General features: G+C 53.3%; 1 protein-coding gene across 1 annotated transcript; it reads left to right on the top strand.

Moving 5' to 3' along the window:
- Positions 1–24: 24 nt before the first annotated feature.
- GPR137C (G protein-coupled receptor 137C) lies at positions 25–15,239 on the top strand. Its single transcript, XM_051772191.1, has 7 exons — positions 25–482; positions 7,893–7,936; positions 8,633–8,861; positions 11,311–11,460; positions 11,976–12,098; positions 12,204–12,319; positions 13,168–15,239. The coding sequence occupies exons 1-7, from the start codon at positions 150–152 to the stop codon at positions 13,310–13,312; spliced, it is 1,140 nt and encodes a 379-aa protein (XP_051628151.1). The 5' UTR covers positions 25–149; the 3' UTR covers positions 13,313–15,239.
- Positions 15,240–15,468: the final 229 nt, after the last annotated feature.

Genomic DNA, 15,468 nt, shown 5'->3' with positions numbered 1-15,468 from the left:
TTGGCGGCGGGCGGGCGGGCGGCGCAGCCGGGCGGGCGGGAGGAGAAGGAGGAGCAGGAGGAGTGCGGGGGGGGCTCCCCTTTGTTCATGGGGGTGTCCAGCCGGGGCTGAGGGAAGGCACGGAGGGGGTCGGTGCCTCCCGCTGCCCCATGGCCGTCGCTGAGGGGGCGGCCGTGCCCTACGCCGTGGAGCTGGGGCTCACCGTGCTCCACACGGCGCTCTACGGCGCGCTCTTCCTCTTCGCCTACCTGCAGCTCTGGCTGCTGCTCTGCTACCGCGAGCGGCGGCTGAGCTACCACACGCTCTGCCTCTTCCTCTGCCTGCTCTGGGCAGCCCTCAGGACCACGCTGTTCTCCTTCTACCTGCAGAATTCCCTGCAGGCCCTCCGCCTCCAGCAGCCCTTCGCCCACTGGCTCCTGTACTGCCTGCCCGGCTGCCTCCTCTTCTCCAGCCTCTGCCTCCTCAACCTCTACTTCGCCGAGGTAAGTTTTGCTTTGGGGAAGAAAAGCCTCCCTCGCTAATCCCCGTCCCGCAGGACAGCGGGGTTGGAACCTCCTCTTCAGCCACCTCTCCAAAGTTGGAGTGCCCCGGAGCCAAGGCTTTGGGGTGGGATGGAGCGGGGGGTGGGATGGAGGTGCGACTGTCCAGGTGAGGGTGGGAGGGAATGCCGGGGGTCTGCGCTCAGTGTTAGCTTTGGGAAAGGCTGGGGGATGCAGGGATGTGCCCTGAATCCAGGCTTGGGGGGGATACAGGGATGTGCCCTGAATCCAGGCGTGGGGGGAGGCACAGGGACTGTGCCCTGAATGCAGCCCTCAGTATAGACTTCGGTACAGGCTGGGAGGATGCAGGAACTGTGCCCTGAATCCAGCCTTAGGGGGGATGGGGGGTGGGATTTGGGGGGGATGGTGTGAGCAAAAAGCGTGCCCTGAATCCCAGCATCAGGGGGTTGGGGTGTAGGGCTGTGCCCTCAATGCAGACCCCGGGGTGGGGGGGAAACAGCCTCATGCCCTGAATTTGGGATTTGAGGGGTGCAGGGGCATGCCCTGCTCCCCAGGTGGGATTTTCCTCTTTGCAACCCAGAGTCATTGCAGGGGGGGATCACTTTGCCGGGGACTGTTTTGCATCTTTTTTTAATTGATTCCCGTTCTCCGAAGGGGACCAGAAAGTGGCAGCAGCAGGGGCTGCTCTGGCCTGGAGTGATGCCAACCATTACGTCACCAGCCAGAGCCTCTTCTGCTATTGTTGCTGCGCTCCCTCCTTCTCTCCATCGCTCCGCTGCGAACTGGGCTTGTTGTTCTGCAGCTTGTTGTCAGACAAAAAAATAAATAAACAACCAAAACCCTGAGATCCCTCAGGGGCGGGACAGGGGGGCCCCTTCCCAGCTAAACCATCGCTGCTGGGACAGTGTGGAGCTGCTTGTTGTTATCACCGAATGTATCCCTCCTTTTCTGGGCTTCCCATCACTTGTGCCGTGATTTTTATCCTCCTTTCCCCGAGTCCACTTGTCTTTATCTCTCAAAGCCTCGTCTCTCCCCTCCCCTCCCCTCCCCTGAATATTTTGTTTCTGCTCCAGTTTCTCCCGAGCAGCCCTTTTTTGCTCGCCTGCCCTCCCCAGTTTGGTGACTTGTTTCATAAATAGGCAGCACTTTTTTCCTTCCAGCTTTGTTGTTGTTGTGGGGATTCTTTGCTCTGCAGCTCTCAGCTGTTCCCCAGCCTCACAAAGGAATCGCTAACACACAGCGAAATCGCTCCGTCGCTCCGATGTGTCACCCAGGGGAGTTATGATTTCATTTTCCCGAGGACATCAGCGCTCACATGATAATGGAAGACTTGGAGCAATTGGGTTGTTCAGCTTTTTCAGTTCTTTTCCCCCTCTCCTTGCTCTGAAATAAACACTTGGGAGCCAGGGGTGAGCTGCCTGTTGCCAAAGGTGTCGGTGTTGGATGTGGCGTTGGTTGAGTGGCAGCAGGATAACAAATGGTGCAGAGTGTGCATAATCCATCTTGTCTGTTAAAGGCAGCCTGACCTACCAATTGCTCCAGCCAGGAGGGGTTTGTGTCCTTTGAAAAGCAGGGATCCTGTGCTCTGCTCCACAAAGTGGTTGCATTTCTGTTTTCCTCTCAGTCACTGGACTCAACAGCAGATTTGCCTCTCTCCGGGCTTGTTTAAAGGTTCCCTTAAAGTAAATCCAAATAGATTCCCAGGCTTCCCTTCCTCCCACGATATCTGTTTTTCAGTGAACTCTGCCTATATCCCATTTCTTTCTCCTTCAAAACCTAGAGCCAAGGGAAATCCTGTCTGAGGAAATAAGAGCTCAGAATCTGGAGTGGGGAAGGATAAAGTGACTTATGAAAGTGGGTCTGCATGCTCAGCTCCAGGGAGGGTCTGACACTTCCCTGTTGGAACCAGGAGGGGAGTCCAGCACTGTGTGGTGTTTTTGGGTGATCTCACAGTGGTGGTAGTGAAGCTCCAGAGGTTTGGAGAAAGAGTCGAGCTGGATGGACTGAAAGCCTTTGGTGCTTTCCTGGCTCCCATCTCTAGACATGACTGGTGTGTTTACTGGTGTGACTTCCAGGAGAAAGTGCCCATCCATTCCCAGTTTTTAAGGGCTAATTGGTAGCAATTAGAAGGACCAGCAGAAGGACCCTGGGCTTCTTCTGCTCTGGGGGTGGGATCCTGATCCGAGATGTCCTCGGATAAAAGCACAGGCTGCTGCTGTGCTGAGGGCCTGGCTCATTGTCTCTCTACACAGTGCCTCCTTTGTGGAGATGCTGGAGAAATGGCATCTGTGGAAGCAGTGGAAGAAAACATGGTCTGTGCTGTTATTTGAGCTGATCTTGCTTGATTTAGGGAGCTCCTCAGGCTATGGAGAAGCTGAGGATGAAATGGTGATGGGGAAGAAGCTCCAGGGAACAGATACCCATGGAGAACTGGCATTACTTGGCACTCCAGGCTGTTTTGGGGCTGAAATTCAAAATTCTGATGCTGCCTGGTGTTCTCCTTTCAGTGGGGAGGGGTTATCCTCTTCCTATCCCCTCCTGGCTCCTGAGATTCCTGAGGGGATGCAGAGTCCTGGCAGAATGAATGTGGGATGTGTATTTTTTTTTTTTTTTTATAAAATCCCAGAATGGTTGGGACTGGGAGGAACCTTAAAGCTCATCTCATTCCAAACCTGTGCCATGGGCAGGGACACCTTCCACTGTCCCAGGTTGCTCCAACCTGGCCTTGAACACTTCCAGAGATGGGGCAGCCACAGCTTCTTTGGGCAACTTGTGCCAGGGCCTCACCAGCCTCACAGCCAAGAATTTCTTCCCAATATCCCGTCTAACCCTGCCCTCTCTGTGTGAAGCCATTCCCTGTTGTCCTGTCACTCCATGCCCATGTCCAAAGTCCCTCTCCAGGTCTCCTGTAGGCTCCCTTCAGGTACTGTTTCCATCTGGAACATCACAATGCCTTTAGCTTGGGAGCATTTCTTCCTTTGGGAGCATTTCTTCCTTTCTGCTTCAACTTGTACCGGAATGAGTCCTTTCCTGGAAATCTGGAATTCACAGTGCATCAAGTCAGAATTCCTCAGATCCACTCCCAGTCTTGCCTCAATGTCTCAGGTATCCAAACAAGATGCTCCTTTGCCTTGCCTTTGGAATAGCTCCTCTGCTGCCAGCTAGGCATCAGCTTGAATAATGCCACCCTTCCCAAGAGCCTGCCAGTTCCTACTTTTCCCTGGGACATGGAAATACATGGAAGGAGTGGGGGGGGCTCAACCTGGAGAAAAGGAGGCTCAGGGGGGACCTTCTGGCTCTGCAACTCCCTGACAGGAGAGGGGAGCTGGAGGAGGGGGTCAGGCTCTGCTCCCAGGGAACAAGGGACAGGAGGAGAGGAAATGGCCTCAAGTTGTGTCAGGGGAGGTTCAGGTTGGACATCAGGAGGAATTTCTTCTTGGAAAGGGTTGTTAAACATTGGCAGGGGCTGCCCAGGGAGGTGGTGGAGTCCCCATCCCTGGAGGTGTCCAAGGAAGGACTGGCCGTGGCAGTCAGTGCTCTGGGCTGGGGAACAAGGTGGGCATCAGGCACAGGGGGGACTGGATGATCTCAGAGGTCTTTTCTGACCTCAGTGATTCTGTGAAATGTAGCCACAACCTCCGTCTTGTGACCCTTTCAAAGACCTTCTTGAGCACTCGGCTCTCCTGGGAATCAGCAGCTGGTGCAGGGACGAGTAAGGAATGCTGGAGTGGTGGGACTGACGGCCAGCGTGGCCAGAGCCCTCCAACAGTCTGGGTTTCTACTGAGTGCTCCATCTGATTAGATGACATCAGCCTCTTCCATCCCCTCCTGCTCTAATTGCACTGGAGCAGACATGCTTGGAAAGAGCATCCAGCCTTTCCAGGGAAATGTTTGTCTTTGCTGTCCTGTACCTTCCTTCTCAGCTGGAAAACTGGAAAAGCCTCCATCCTTTCTTGCACCTTCCTCATGTAGCAGACACCTGGCAGTGCCCTCTGCCTCAGAGGGACAGCTGGTAAGGGGTCACTTAAACTCCAGATTGCCTCATCCCATAGCTGATGATTCCCATGTTTCCCAGCTGAACAGGTGTCCACACTGGCAACCAGCTATTCTAGGAAATCAGGGAACAAGCGAGTTGTACCCTGTGTTCATGATGGCAGAGAGTGATCTCAGTATTAGTGGGGATGCTGAGAGATCCTCCTCATGGATAGTTCCAACTTTTCCTCTGAGGGGTGGGTGGGGGTTTGAACATTTGTTACGGGGTGTAATCCCAGAATAGTCTGGGCTGTGCTCCAATTATCTCACTCTGGTGAGGGAAGGGATCTGTCTGTGGATGCTCCTGCAGCTGAGTGAGGGCTGTGTTAGGACAGGACATGGTTATGTCTTGTATCTGTGGAGCCCAAATTCATGATTTCTTTATGGAGCAAGAGAGATTTTGTTTCCATCAGACAATAAGTTCCTGGCTCTCCTGGATCTTTTGGATCTGATGTGAATGGCTGTACCAAAACCAAGCTGAAGTGGTTCAGTGTTTGGGGTTAAGATCCTGGCTTTTCAGGTACTGGAAGTGATCCTTGGAGCAATCTGTGGGATCTGACATCTGTCACCTTCTCTTAGCAGCTGTGACACCTCCAGTGCACCTTCTAAGGATGAGTGTGTGTCTCAAACATATCCTTAGCAAGTTCACTTTCTGGGCTGTGCTGGGAGCAAGGGAATCACTTTTATGTAATATATCCACCCACCACAAAACCGAAGGCCTCCAGCATCATGGGGGCACTTTGGGGTGTGTAATTCTCCTCCCCTTCTTCCCAAATCTGGCTGATGTGAAGTGCTCAAAGGATCTGTGGCTCTGGAAAGGCAACTAAGTGTTGCCAAACTGCTCCTGATTTTCAGGCCTGACTTCTTGGGCTGGTCTCAGCTCAGATCCCAAGTTTGCAAGGATTGCTGCTCCCAGCTTGGCCTAAAGCACCTGTTTGAGGGCAGGGGGCTGTGTTTCCTCTCTTTCTGGAGAACAGGACTGCTCCTGAGCTCTCCATGCTGGATTCTTCACAGCAGAACCCTTTACCTCAGCTGTCCTTGGGCTCTGAAAGCAGCAGAGTCCTGTGCAGAGAGACTCAAAGCTTGTCTCAAGGCTGAGAACCCAGAGAAACACTGGTGTCACCTACTGACCCAGTCCCTGGGAAGGAAAAGCAACCTTCAGATAAGTTATCAGTCTTAATAATTGAAAACACCAAACACAGTGATGCCTGTCCTCTTCCTGAAGTTGTAGGAATAATTAGCTGGGGGCTAATAAAAGTCTAATGCTGGAGCTGTGGTCTCCCTCTGCTTTTCATGGCAGCAGGCCAAGCCTGAGGCTCAAGTTGCTGTTGCACTCTTAACCCTGACTCAGCTTTGTGTGCCTTAATCCCTGGAGCTGTAGGGGGAGAGTTTAGGGAGAGTCCTGCACATCCAGCATCTTCCTGTTAGCCAGTGGCACTTCCCTGCTCGGCTGAGGGGCTGTTCTCAGCTGAGAGTGCAGAATTCCCAGCTGGAATACAAGCCAGGGACTCTGCAGTGCTGTTCAGAGGCTGTGTTTACAGATACCTCAGATGGATTTCTGTGCTGCCCAAATGGGTGCTGGACCAAGAGATTTTCCCAGCTGGAAATGTCCTTGGTGTCTGTTTTGACAGGACAAGAGGAAACAGCCTCAAGTTGCACCAGGGGAGGTTTAGATTGGATATTGGGAAAAAATTCTTCACTGAAAGGGTGGTCAGGCATTGGAACAGGCTGCCCAGGGCAGTGGTGGAGTCACCATCCCTGGAAGAGTCCAAAAAAACATGGATATGGCATTTGGCAACGTGGTTTAGTGGTGAACAAGGTGGTGCTGAATTAAATGGTTGCACTTGATGATTTTGGAGGGCTTTTCCAACCTTAGTGATCCTATGCCAGTCCCAAAGTGCTTGAACATAACCTGCAGGCAAACTAAGGAGGATTCAAGGATATTTCTGTTTGAAAGTCACCACATGGTGCTTCCAAGGCACAGGTTTAGTGTCACTCAGATGAGTTTTAGGGCTCAGGGTGGATTGTGCCACACTTCTGTTCTTCTCTGGGCTGGTGTAGGCCAGGACAACAGGATAGAGAACATCCATAGGGGTGGATCCCCATCTCTACTGAAGAGCTGTGTCCTGTTCCCCACTAAGTGCTGCTTGAGCTCATCCTCCCTCAGACTGGGGGAGAGGAGCCAGGCACTGGCACTGGAACTGGCTCTTGGAAGAGGGTCACTGGCACTGTCTGATGCCCTTTGAAATGCTTGAAACTACTACAGGGGATCAGAGAACCTCGAATCCTGAAATGTCTCTGGAAATCCTCTTGGCAGGAGCCTGATTCCTGAAGCTTGTGTGCCACTTCTGCCTCAGTGCTGGCTGGAAGGCAGGAGCCAAGGAATCCCAGCAGGAAAAAAAGCTGACCAAGGGTGCCTTGTAGGAGATGAGTGATCCTTCACTGCAGCCACAGTCTGGGAGCTGACAGGGCAAGGGAGGAGAAGGGAAACTGAACCTCCACACCTGTGCAGTGATCCCACAAATCCAGGTGTGCTGGATCTGTCTGGATGTTTCTCTTCCCGAGTTCCTTCCAAGTCTCTAGTCAGGACATGGGCTTTACCTGTGACTGACCCCAGCTCTGGGATCCTTCCTGGTGGGATCTGTACCTGGAGCTGCATTTCTCACAGGACACAGCCCTGTTGTTTTCCTGCTGTTTTCCTGACCAGTGTGAGTGCTGCTTCCCTGTCCCCTTGCAGCAGGAACTCACATCTGAGCTCTGTCTTGGGAGTGTCAACACCTTCCTAAGCCATCCCTAATTCCTTAGGCTCAGATCCTGCCCCTGTATGCTCCAAACTTCCACCTCTGGAGCTACTTTTCAGGTGAATTTGTCCTACAAACATCATAAGGATGGAGGAGCTGTGAGTTCCAAGTGCTTTTTCCAGCCTGCAGGTCCATGATCAAATAGACCAGAGGGCTATTTTAGATCAGCTATTTGTCTTGCTGAAGCACAGCAGCTCAGGCAGCCTTTTCTAACATAGAAATCCAGCGTGGTTGAGGTCCTAAAATAAGCAGCCCAGAACACTGGGCAAAGGAGATGTATTTTTGAAGGATTTTAATGACTATTAAGTGCTAAACTCCCTGCTTTTCTTGAGATCTTTAAGGTGGAGTGTTAAAGTCCTTATCACATATGGGGTATTATGAGCACCTGTATTTGGGCTGGGCTTTTACAAGGGGGAAAAAAGACCAGTTCTTGGTGCTGATAAATAATCTGGAGTCCTTGGAGGTGTCCAACTGGTTTCTGGCTCCCCTGTTTATCTCGACTAAACTTAAAAGAAACTGTAGATCATGTGAAGTAACACTGTGGAAATCTTTCCTCCAGGTCATATTCAAAGTGAAATGTGCAGCTGAATTCAACAAGTACAAGTAAGTGATGCTGTTCTGACCTTCGTGGCTTAAGGGGGAACTCACTGCAGTGCTGGGAGGGAGAGGTTCAGACCCCAAAGGCTGAACAGAGCTGATTCCATGCCTGTGCTCTGGCAAAGGATCAGTGTTGTGCCTTGGAGCAGGACTGGGAGGTTCAAGGGTGCCCAGGAAGCTCAAGTACCCCAGTAGCAAACTAGATGAACTCTCAAGGTCATTCCAAGCTATCCCACCCCAGAAAAGATCTGCAGAATAAGGCACGAGCAGTAGGTGAGACCTACATTTGTGCAGCCCAGGTGCTTCCTAACCATTTCCAGGGAAACCCACACTGGGAAATGCAAGCTCCAGTGGCTTTCAGTGAAGAAGTTGCAGTGGTTGTGATGACTCATGGCTTATTGACTGGAGTTAATGCAGAGCTGGAGCAACACTTAAAATCTGCAAGATAAGAACCTGACTGTCAGAAGATGAGTCTTTGTAACTCATGACTGCTTACGCTGCTCATGTGTTCTGAGAGCAGCTCCAACAAATGCTCTGCAGGCTTGGGGCTGTCAGTGCAACCACTGAAAGTTGCTGGAATGCCTGATCTTCCCAGCAGGCAGAGCACTGGGCGTGCTGGGAGGGTCTGGTGAGACAGGAGGGTGGTGCAGAATAAGCCTCGTCTCACTCAAACTCCGTTTCTCCCCCTCACCGTCCCTCCAGGGTCCTGCTGTACCTGGGCTCCATCTTCACCAGCCTCCTCTTCCTGGTTGTGAATTTGACTTGTGCAATGTTGATCCACGGGGAGGTCCCCGAGAGCCAGCTGAGGTGGACGGTCCTGGCCCGCGCCCTGGTCAACGACAGCCTCTTCATCCTCTGTGCCATCTCGCTGGCTGGCTGCATGTGCAAGCTGGGAAAGATGTCTTCAGCCAACGTCTACCTCGAGTCCAAGGTAGGGGAATGCCCTGGGAGCTTCCCCTGGGACTGCACAGCTGGATTCTCAGCTGGACCTGGGTGTGCTCGCTCAGGGCATGGGGGCACCTGAGCTGCTCTTGCTCAAATATTCCTTCCAGAGAGGAGGTGGCAGCTCTTGGACTCCTCTCTCCAGAAAGTGCATGTTCCTGCCGTGGGAATGATCTGCCCTGTGTGTTTTAGGGGAACACCTTGTCTGCAGCTTTGGGAGATTTATGAGCTGCCTGCACTCTTCAAGCTTAGAAAATGTAGGGTCTGCCTGGATGAGAGGGTTCTCCAAGAGCAGCAGATGCAGTTTTGGCAGTGTATTATCACTAAGGACAGTAAAACTTGCAGCATGTTGTTGCCTGTAGCAGGTGCACAACAATTCTTTGCAAAGGGGATCCCCTCCCAACAGTCCTGGATGAGATGAGCACGTTGGAAGGGGAGGAGAAGTTGTTGTAGGTCCTGCCCCAAGGCAGAAGGACAGGTCTGAACACACACAGCCCTTTTCCAGCAGGTAGGAGAGTGGATGAGCTGCCAGCAGTGTGGCAGCAGGCTGTAATTAAATGTGCACTTGAGCTGCCTCCTCTTCCTCTGGGAAGCCATATCACCCCTGTCAAATGCAGGGATTCCAGGGATCTATACCAAAAATCTGAGCATAGCCTGGTCAAGGTTGAAGCTGAGGCTTTCAGTAGGAGATGTCTGGCTCCTTAAGCAACCAAGAGCATTGCTGGTTTCCCAGAATCCAGGACGTGTGAACCATGGGTCGCAGCTGCAGTGAGACAGGAGCCATCTAAGCTGAGAGCCTGCTCACATCCCTGCCTGCCTGGGCCTGGTATCCAGCTCTGACTGGCTCTGGGCACTGATTAACTTGCCAAGTTCACCCAGCACAGGAACTTCCTCTCCTTCCATGCCTGAGGCTGCCTGTGGGGCCGTGCTCTTGTACAACATGCTCCAGGGAAGCCTGTTCTCCAGTTGGATACTCAACCTGGCTGCTACAGGTCTCCACTTCCCTTCCCTGCCTTGGGGGCATCCCTTGATTTCCTGTGTGAAGGAGCTGCAGGAAAAGGGTGGGGATGAGCAGGAGTGCTACACAAATGCCTGGAAAGGTTGTCCTGCCTCCTGAACTCCAGCTGGGAACCTGCTGACTCAAAGCCATCCAGCAAGGCTGGAGGCTGCTGCCTCCACCACTGAAGGTGAAAGGCTGGAGCCATGGGAAGGAGGCTGGACTGCAGCCAGATCCTGTGCTGTGGTCCTTGTGAGCTGGAGATTTGCTTCACCAACCTTTTGTTGTGCTGGCCTGGACACCAAGGGCTCAGCTAAGGGTGACAGCAGGATGTGTTCCTGGGCTTTGGGGCTGTCACTTTGTTAGCAGCACTTCTGTGCTGACTCTTTCAAGCTGCTGCCTTGAGCTCCAAAGCTGGGAAAATAGAGCTGGCACAGCCCAGCTGGGATGTGGAGCAGGTCAGTGAGATGAGCCTCCCCTGCAGATTCTCTGCTTAAACACAAAGGCAAGTGAGCTGCTGGCACGTGTTTATGTGCCCACCCACTGACTTGGTGCCTCCCAGTAGCTATTAAAGGGCTTCATGGGTGTATTTAGCAAAGCCTGACTTGTCATGAAATCCCAGAATGGTTTGGGTTGGAAGGGACCTTAAAGATCATCCATTTCTACCCCCCTGCCATGGGCAGGGACACCTTCCACTAGCCCTGGTTGCTCCAAGCCCCGTCCAGCCTGGCCTTGAACATTTCCAGGGATGGGGCAGCCACAGCTTCTCTGGGCAACCTGTGCCAGGGCCTCTCCATCCTCACAGGGAAGAATTCCTTCCTAATAGCTAATCTAATCCTATTCTCTGTCAGTGGGAAGCCATTCCCCCTCATCCTGTCACTCCAGGCCCTTGTAAGTAGTCTCTCTCCGTGTTTCCTGTGGGCTCCCTTCAGTTCCAGGGGTTCAGTCACTGGGTCCTTCTGCCCACCCCAAATATTTGGATTTCTTTCCTAAACAAACACTGTGTGTGATGTTGGGGTGCTGAGCTGCTGCAGTGAATGGGCTGGGTGAACATTTCTGCTGCAGAGTCTGATCAGGGCATAGAAGCAGCCAGTTGATTTTCCCAGTGGTTGTTTGTTGGCCTTGCAGAGACTCCCATGGGAAGGCAGTGAGTGGAGTAGCATCTCCCTGGACCACCAGCTGGAAGGTGACTGATAAGATCCTGACAGTGACACTTCTGTGCCTCAGATCTTCCCTGCTCCCAGGTGACACTGGCTGTGTGGATCTGTTCCTGGAATGAACTCATCACATGAGAAAGCTCTTAACCAGCTCTGAATATTTCAGCAACAACATACAAATGTTCTGGGTCGTTCTTGCCTGCACAGCTTCTGGTGAATTTAAGTGAAGGGGGAAAGAAAATCACAGCTCTATATTAAAGCCATTTTATTTCTTCCTATTCTAGGGAACATCTGTCTGCCAGGCTGTTCTTGTGGGATCTGTAGTGGCTCTTCTGTATTCCTCAAGGGCCTGCTATAACCTGGTAGCTGTGGCCATATCTCCAGACAATGTTCCTGGTCCTTTTAACTATGGCTGGGACAACCTTTCAGACAAGGTGAGTGTCTGTGACCCCCAGTCCAGAGCCAGTAAAGTGAAAGGCAGTCACTCCTAGTCCTGGGAGGGTGAAAAGGGGCTGGGGGGGTGTCTGGGGACCTGAACCCCCAGAGGAGCTGGATTTCTGCCTCCAGAAGCCCTGCTTGCTCTCTCCACCCAGAAAAACCTGAGTCTTCCCCTTTCCAGGAAGGATTCCCCTGTTGTGCTCTTCCCTTTTAGCCTGGCAACTCTTCTTTTGAGGGAGAGGAGGGACAAGTCAACTAGAGCAGAAAAGCAATGCTTAATCAGGCGTGGCTGTGTGAGAGGGAGAGTCACTGGGAGCGAGCTCCCAGTGCCCTGGTGGCACATGAACAGAACCAGCCCAGCAAAACCAGTAGCAGGAGCCAGGTGAGGGGCACTGCGCTGGCTTAGGGACTCCTGCCTTCGGAAGGGTTTCTCTGCATTCCCAGTTCCAGCTTTTGGGAGCTCTGTGGATGGCTGGGATCAAATCAGACCCCCCTGGTTTGTGTTCCACAGGTGCACGTGGAAGTGAGCAGTGAGGAGTACGTGGTGTTTGGAGTGGTCCTTTTCCTCTGGGAGCTGGTGCCAACGACTTTCGTGGTGCTGTTCTTCCGGGCTCAGAGGCTGAGCCAGAACCTGGTAGGGCCTGAGCAAGTTACCCCTGTGCAGGGAGGAGCCCCAGGGCACCTGGGAGGACTGTCAGGGGTGTTTTTACTTCTGGCCTAACTCCTTTGTCGTTGGCAGACTCCAGCAGGGATGGTGAACAGCCACAGTTACAGCTCCAGAGCCTATTTCTTTGACAATCCGAGGCGCTACGACAGCGACGACGACCTGTCACGGCTCGGGGCCAGAGAAGGAGGGTGAGTGTTGTGCTGCCATCCTGCTGCCCTGTGGGGAAGGACAGAGCTCCTGCCTTCAGCTCTGAGGGGAAAAAATCAGTGGGAGAGGCAGCTTGGGAAAGGTGCATGGGATAGAGAGCCTTCTGACTGAGGTTTTGTTCCTTCTGCAGCTCGCAAGGAGCTGTTTTTATTAGACAGAAGTGACCACAGAGGTGGATGTAGATGGTGCCCACAGGTAGAAATACGTAGTGATTACAGGGACCTCATCCAGGAGGACTGGTCTTTCTAGGATCCTCCCTCAGCTGTGGGCAGAGGGCTCTGAAATGATCTCCAGGGGTGTTTCTCCGCTGGAAAGTGAGAGGTGGGGAAGTCCTGGGAGGGGAGATGATCTCTGGGAGCCAGCTGGGACAAAGCCCTGCAGGAATCTCTGGTGTGGAGGAGAACAGTCAGGTAACCACAGCAAAACTGTACAGGGAAACCTGGCACCCCTGTCATCATGGAATCACAGACTGGTTTGGATTGGAAGGGACCTTAAAAACCATCCCGTTCCACCATGGCAGGGACGCCTTCCACTAGACCAGGTTGCTCCAAACTCCATCCAGCCTAGCCTGGAACATTTCACTTCCTTTCCGCTTCATTTCTAAATCCTTCACTTGCTGTGGGGAGTTCAGAGGCTCTGACTCTTGAGCAGTGTTGTAGGGCCCGGTGCTCTTCTCCTTGTACTTTTTCATCAAAGCCGGGCTCCTCGGAGATATTATACCTACAGATTTGGACACCCTGGTCAGTGCTGGGAGTCTCCTAGCACTGGAGGAGCCAAATCACTCATCTCTAAGAGAGTCCAACGTGTGTGTTTTCTGTCTCCCCTCCAGCTTGGCCACCCCTCAGTGCTCAGGCTTCTACGGCTCCCTGGCCGGGAACGACAGCGGGACGCCCGCGGACAGCGCGCCCTTGCTCTGCGCCGCCGGCGGCTCGGGGAGCAACCACCACAGCTCACACCCCGCCCCACAGAACTGAGGAGGCTCCCTCCATTCCCAGAGTGGCATTCATGTATAGGATTGTAACCTGGTTTTCTCTTTTCCTCCTCCTCCTCCTCCCCTGAAGCATCTAACTCATGACACAAACATTCCACGACCTGCCGCAGCTGCGCGCGGGACTGAGCCGAAGGCTGCGGGCAGTAAGTAAGAGAACTGTGACTTTAAAGGTACCATGTAGCAAAGTGAAGCTGAACTCTCTGGAAGCTTTTTCTTGGTCTGGTCTTCAAGATGTTGGCAGCTAAATGCACCAGAGCTTCCTCACTAGAAAAGAAACATCAAATGCGTATTTGCACTTTTATCTGCACACTTGGAAGGAACGAATCTTGCTCAGGCTCTGCTTGGTCTGAGACTGTTCTAGTTACTCTTTTAATTGCACATCCATAGCTGGGAGAGGCACTGTCTTCCTGCAAAGGCGTGTTCTGTGAAGTACTCTGCATCCTGACTCGCTGGGAGCGGGAGCTCTGTCCGGGCAGGGCCTCCTGTGCTGGATGCTCAAGCTTTCTGTGCCATATTCCCACCTGGCAGGGCTGGGTGAGGCCTCGGGGCTGAGGGGGGTCTTGCTCTGACTCCTGATCCTCGTCCCACGTGGCTGCTGACCTGTCCCTCCTGGGCCTGTGGCTCAGAGCTGAGGGGGAGGTCTGTTCCTACTGGCATTGTGACCAACCTGATGGCAGAGGGAGAGGGCTGGCTTTTCCCTTCAGGGAGAGCTTGGAGCTGGCTCAGCAGGAGTGTGTGTGCAGGAACGTGTGTGAATCCAGGGCTGCTGGACCCCGGGGGTGCTGAGAGCAGCCCTGCTCCCCCTCCTCATCACCCACGGCGGGGTCCCCTCATCCCCCTCAGTATTAAATTGCATTTAGCAGATAACCAAGAGGTTTAACCTGAAGTGAATGTGAACTGGTGGGTCCCCACTGAGGTGCAGGAGGTGTCTGGCTGCCTGTGGAGTGTGCTGTTGCAGAGGGAAGGGGCAGAAATCACAGGGATCTGATCCCTGGGCTCCTTGCTCTGCCCTCCAGGGCCTGGAGCCCTCCCACTGGAGTACACAGGGTGTGAGTGCTGGGTCAGGCTGGGAGAGGCTCCCCTGTCTCTCCTTAACCAAAGTAGCCAAGTTGGGTCCTGGCCTGGGCTCTTGGAGATGAGGCTTGGTGTCATTCCTGGCTTGTCCCTGAGCCTGCTGTGGGGATGAGCGAAGCAGCTTTGGATGGAGGCCCTGCTCCAGTGGGAGCTGCTCTGGCCACTGGTGCCAACCCACACTGGAACTGCTTTTAACCTGCCTCGTGCTGCTCAAACCCCAGGCTGACCCTGGGCAGGGAGTGCTGTGGTGGGACAATGTCCTGGGAGCTGGGGGGACCCTGAGGCAGCCTCTGTGTCTGAGCTGTGTGTGAGGGAACCCCCAGCCCTGGGGCAGCCCCGGCCTCTCCTCACCTGGTCACTCCTCACCTCTTGCTTGTGCTGGGCTCGATGTCACTTGTCCCACCCAGTCCCTGTGCGTGGTCTGTGCTGGCCCCTTCCTTGCTCACCTGCTTCACTCTCCCTGGCCCAAAAAGAGCAGCAAGCCCTGCTTCTTTTTGGAGAAGGCAAAGATGGCAACTCTCAGCACACCCCTCGCTCGAGTACCCGACCCAGAGCTCCACCCTGGCTGCTCACCTGTCTCCTGGCAGGAACAGGTCGCTCCATCTCAATCACTGCTTGGCTTATGGCAAAGCTGATGAAGGGCCCGGTGTGTCCCCCTTCCTTCTGCTCCCATAAGTCACCAAAGACAGTAAGTGACGCTCGTGGCCCCTGTTCTTGCTTAAATTCCAAAGCACTAGGAGCACTTTAAGTTTTTCTTTGGAGGGAAAGGAGTGTAGTGCAAAAAAAAAATTAAAAAAAAAAAAAAAAAAAAGAATAGTTTAAAAAAAAATACAAAATCCAAGGGCTACAGGCTCATTGTTCCTATTGCACTGAAGCACACACCCACACTACGATCTTCCTGGATTTGGGATGGCAGGTCAGGGCAGTGAGTCTCGTTGCTGATGGACCCCTGAGCGACTGGCAAAGCGTTTGGGTTTTACTCCTTTGTCCGGTGGTTTCCGATCCGGCCGCTCCTCCCGGGGCCGGTCCCGTGTTTTACTGAAGTAATTTATAGCTGAGAAGTAC

Source organism: Manacus candei, unplaced genomic scaffold (assembly GCF_025592945.1).
Source record: "Manacus candei isolate 608988 ecotype Guabito, Panama unplaced genomic scaffold, ASM2559294v1 h1tg000150l, whole genome shotgun sequence".
Lineage (NCBI taxonomy): Eukaryota > Metazoa > Chordata > Aves > Passeriformes > Pipridae > Manacus > Manacus candei.
The sequence above is the reverse complement of the archived record's forward strand: the minus strand, read 5'-3'. Positions and strand labels throughout refer to the sequence as shown.